Genomic DNA, 5,179 nt, shown 5'->3' with positions numbered 1-5,179 from the left:
CTGCATGGAAATGAAACAGAATACAATTATGTAAAGATAGTTGACAACATAAACCAGAAAATTAATTATTGTTAATAATTATATTATATAAGTGTCTCTGAGGTAACCAAGTTCAAGTATCATAAACATTCTATAGAAACATATATAAATACTTAGACACTCGCTCAGACATATACACAAAAAGAGTGTTGAGTTCTTCAGAATTATTAACCATGGAAGCAAAATATGTTGTAGTTTTCTCAGCTTTAATCTTTTCTCTTTTTAACCTAGGCGAAACAGCTACTACAGGTAGTTGGAAACTACTGAAGAAAAGTATTGGTATTTCCGCAATGCATACTCAACTATTGCCAAATGATCGAGTTATTATGTTCGACAGAACTGATTTTGGTCAATCAAAAATTTTATTGCCAGAAGAAATTTGTACCGATGTTTCTGCTGATGATCAAATCGATTGTTCAGCTCACTCGGTCGAACTAAACCTTTTGGATAGAAAAGTACGCCCACTTACAGTGTTTACCGATACTTGGTGCTCTTCTGGTTCATTAGCACCTGATGGCATGCTACTACAAAGCGGTGGATCCGGCACTGGTCAACGTGCCGTTCGAACTTTTCGGCCGTGCGCTAACTGTGATTGGACGGAGGATCAAAAAGGGCTAGTTGTTCCCCGATGGTACGCGTCTAACCAAATTTTGCCGAATGGGAAAGTTATTGCCGTTGGTGGTAGAGGTCAGTTTAATTACGAGTTCATCCCCAAAAGCACATTGCCATCCGATTTCAAAGTCTTTGCACTTCCATTTCTAAGAGAAACCAGAGATGCCGTAGAGAACAATTTATACCCATTTACTCATCTCTCAACTGATGGGAACCTTTTCATCTTTGCTAACACTAAATCAATTTTGTTTGATTATGTAAACAATCGAGTTGTTCGAAATGATTATCCAGTCATGCCAGGTGGAGTTTCACGCAATTATCCAAGCACTGGTTCATCTGTACTGCTCCCTCTAAAACTTGGTTCCATCAACAGCAGTATTGGTGCGGTACCAGATGCTGAAATATTCATCTGTGGAGGGGCACCACCAAATTCATACATCAGTGCCATCAAAGGAACATTTCTACCTGCTGCCAAATCATGCGGACGTTTAATGATCACAGCGAAGCAACCAAAATGGGTTATGGAAGAAATGCCAATCGAAAGAGTCATGGGTGACATGCTCTTGTTACCAACAGGTGATGTCTTACTTATAAATGGTGCGAAAAAAGGTACAGCTGGCTGGTATTTAGGTAGGGAACCGGTTCTAAACCCCGTACTTTACCAACCGGAATCGGGCAAATTTGAGTTGATGCAACCATCCAAGACTCCTCGAATGTATCATTCAACTGCTATTTTGATTGCTGATGGGAGAGTATTAGTGGGTGGGAGTAATCCTAACTCGAATTACAACTTCACAGAGATGTTTCCTACTGAATTGAGTGTTGAGGTTTTCTCGCCACCATATTTAAGTAGCGGTCCTCGACCTCGGATTAATTTGAGGAAACTTAAAACTGAAATATCTTACAAGGAGCCAATTTCCATTGGTTTTGTTTCGAAAAAGAACGGAGGGATGGAGAAAGTCTTTGTCACCATGGTTGCACCATCATTCAACACACATTCTTTCTCCATGAACCAAAGGATGCTGGTTTTGAAAACCAATCAAGTACGTCAAGTCACCGGCAATTATCATGTCATTGACTGTTTTGCTCCGGATACTCCTAATATTGCACCCCCCGGCTATTATCTACTTTTTGTGGTACGAAATGGGATTCCTAGTAGGGGAAGCTGGATGCATATCAGTTAATACTGTTAACTGTGAAATGTAGCTTGCTATTTACTTCTCCTATGATTTGGAAAGTTCATTGTCAATACATTTATTCATTTTATTTCGTACAAAATGTTGTAATTTTTTATTGTTTACAAGCTGTAATCGTTACAAAATGATGATTGCAAGGTAATTTCAAAGAAATGGAGCCGTATTTCATTCATTCATTCTTTTTTTTTTGTTTATGCCTTCTTCTCTTTTTCTTTCCTTTCATTTGTTTTCATGGAGCCGTGTCTTCAAACAAATGGTTATACTTCTAATTGATAAAATGGACGAGTTGAAGGTGCTGCTCAAAAAATGAAATACCTGAATAACCTCTGAAGTAAACACACCCATTGTAACTACTGGAAATCCAGTAGACACCCAAATAAGAAAAGAAACAGATCTAAGACATGATAAAGGTTTTGGATAAGAAATTCTTTATTGACTAACCACTCCAAGTAGAGAAAAATACAAGTTCTTGAATACAAGGAAAACCTAATCTCTCACTCTAAGCAAAGCTCTCCCCTCTCCAAAGAATCCGTCCTCCCATACATTGCCCAAGGACCCCTATTTATAGACCAATTGACCCTAACGGCGTACAACTCATTTTACTTCGTCTGGATCTCGTAGAGGTGCTTTTTTACTTCGCCCAGACCATTTTCCATAAAGTTTTCCCCTTTCTTTCGCTGACAACTTTGGGTGTTTTTCGGGACAACTGTCTTTTTTCTTGCTCCATAATTTACTGACTTCGCCAATTATCTTTTCAAGCAAGTAACCTTATTTCTCCAACCTTTATTTCGTAGCTGGTGTCTTACTGGGTACTCCAGTTTGATTCGTTTGTATTTTATATTCCTTATGCGAGATACTTCGTTTTAAGATCCTATCTCGCACGACTTTTCATTTTGTCTGTCAGTCAATAATGACGACCCTGACTTGATTTGACAAGTCACTGACGAGGATTCTGGGGAATGGTACAAGATCTTTCGACAGGATTCCCCAGGAGTAACTCGCGTCTTCTCCTACGTCCACGTGGCGAATCGTATTTTTGGTATCTACACCCATGGTACGTCCAAAAAGAATGTAATCATCCAGCTTATGTTTCTGTAATTTAGAGGATGAAAAATGCATAAACATGCTAAAGATTACAGAATTCCACGTTATGAGCATCGAAAAGATAGTGAAACTGAAATCCCAGTGCACTAACACAGGTGTCCCACATAAGACATCTAAATTAATTATAATCATGTTTCTCAAATGAAAACAGCTTTAGAAGCTAAAACTGCAAACCCTTCCTATTGATAAAGAAGTGCTTGGCTCTTCCACTGATTATGGATTTACCATGTCTCATGGAAGGAAGAAATCTTCTAACGATGGTTCTAATGCTACACACTATAATCACTCCGGTAATCAGGAAGTATGTCTTTTTTGTGATTCGAAAGGACGTGTTCAGCGGAAGAGCAAACTGAAGCTGAATGATTATTACTTTGGTCGAATTCATCATTCCTAAGATTTAATACTCAAAGGTATAACTGACATTCGGAAGTCTAAACCTATTGTTTTTAGTACTCATCCTGTGAATTCTTTCAGGAAAGTCAGTTCAGTATGCTCGAAAACGTTCGAACCAATTGTAGCATCAATACAAATCTTACAAGGAGATTTCAGAAAGGTTCTTCTCAACCTAATATGAAGAATGATGTTCAAGATGTGAAAAAGGTACCTGTAGATGGAAGCAATAATGGAGATATGAAGGACAACCTTAATCTGATAATTGAAGGATACAAGGATCTTATCAACAAGATGTCAAAATCCCCCATACACACTTCTTCTGGTATGGATTCGAACTTAGTCTCATACTTTGATGATAATAAGTTTTATGATACTTTTTCACATCACAAAGGGTTTCCTCCAAAAATTAGAAGGAAAAAGAGGATTAACCATGAATAATATTCATTTGATGAGCATAAAACTCATACTTATGCTAATTAATCACAAGGGTTGAATGCTTACTCATAAAAATCATGTTGAGTAAGATTTGCTAATAATTAGGTATACTTATTGGTGAAATGCTTTCTAATTAGTCGAGTTATTTTCTTATCGTCCATAGTTAAACTATTGTCTACAGACAGCTTTGCCTAAGTATTGTTTGTGTCTCGAGAATCTTTTCGTATTTTTTATTATTTTAATTTCGAAGAAGTTTTTATTGTAACTAAGTTGCCTGCTACTCTTGTGCTCTAAATTGTTTCTATGTGGAAATATAAAATTTATTGAGCCAAAAATTTGTGAAAGAAAATCTTCACGTAGCAAAATTATACTGTTTAGTTTTACCTTGTATACGGTTTTAGTTTTGTTTTTCTTTTGGGTTCGGGTTGTGTTTGTACGGGTACCCATGACTTACTTGTAACGAACTGTCTTTAGAAACCCTAAAAGTTACCGTCCCTAAGAAACCATTTAAATACCAAACCTATTGAGTTACGTAAGCATACTCTAGGATATTTTTTTTTTTGTCAAGAATGTCTTAAGCTTCTCGCACCTGTGATTTTGCAAGAGGTTTTCTTGATAAAGGTACTGGTTTCGAGTCCATAGAGAGGAAGAAAAGAACCTTAATAGATGTTGATGGTCAAAATTCTGATGCCTCATGCTACTATGCCTATTCTCGTCAAGATGTTGAGAATGGGGACCGAAGTGGTTCAGGATTTTCTTAAATACTTTGAGGAAGCAAAACTGCAGCTCGTTGATGCTATGAAGGGTCTCGACGTGTTAAGAACTGAGTTGAAAAAGGTTAACTCTGACCTTGTTCTCCTGAAAACACATGTTAAAGATCTTCTCAATGAGGATATTTTCTCTGAAGAAGCAGTGGATATTGTCAATCATAAGCTCAAATGTCTCAAGACTCGTGAAGGTTCCGGAAAAGCTCTTTGATTTCAGTTTGTGATGGGTTTTGATGGTTTAGGAGTCTTTTTGTTTTTAGCTTGGTGGTTTTTATACTGTCTAGGAAACTTCTCATTAGAATTTATTCCTGTGATTTAAGAAGGATAACTAGGGTGTGGAATAGTAATTATTGTAAGTACGCATAGCTATTGCCAATGATTTTCTTCTTGCAATGTTTTTATATTTATTTATTTAAATTCTAAAGTTTATTTGGAAGGTGATTTTGCAGTATTAATCTTTATTGATTTTATATTGCAAATAATGTTATGGAGTATGTGTGTTTACGTCCGTGAAATATGATTTTCCCATATATGTCAAAATTTAAGTCTATTATATGTCTTTATGCAAATATTGATGAAAATAGAATGAATCTTAGTATATTCCGCAGTGTTGATCTTTCCCTGATCCACTTT

The 5,179-nt window shown here is 36.6% G+C and overlaps 1 protein-coding gene across 1 annotated transcript; it reads left to right on the top strand.

Moving 5' to 3' along the window:
- The first annotated feature begins 203 nt into the window (after nt 1-203).
- LOC113335191 (aldehyde oxidase GLOX1-like) lies at nt 204-2,001 on the top strand. Its single transcript, XM_026581313.1, has one exon. The coding sequence runs from the start codon at nt 213-215 to the stop codon at nt 1,833-1,835; it is 1,623 nt and encodes a 540-aa protein (XP_026437098.1). The 5' UTR covers nt 204-212; the 3' UTR covers nt 1,836-2,001.
- The last annotated feature ends 3,178 nt before the right edge of the window (nt 2,002-5,179 follow it).

The sequence above is a fragment of the Papaver somniferum genome, unplaced genomic scaffold, assembly GCF_003573695.1.
Source record: "Papaver somniferum cultivar HN1 unplaced genomic scaffold, ASM357369v1 unplaced-scaffold_139, whole genome shotgun sequence".
Classification (NCBI taxonomy): Eukaryota; Viridiplantae; Streptophyta; class Magnoliopsida; order Ranunculales; family Papaveraceae; genus Papaver; species Papaver somniferum.
The sequence above is the reverse complement of the archived record's forward strand: the minus strand, read 5'-3'. Positions and strand labels throughout refer to the sequence as shown.

Excerpts from the sequence above, each read along its gene's own strand:
- LOC113335191 (XM_026581313.1), top strand. The coding sequence starts at position 213 with ATGGAAGCAAAATATGTTGTAGTTTTCTCAGCTTTAATCTTTTCTCTT.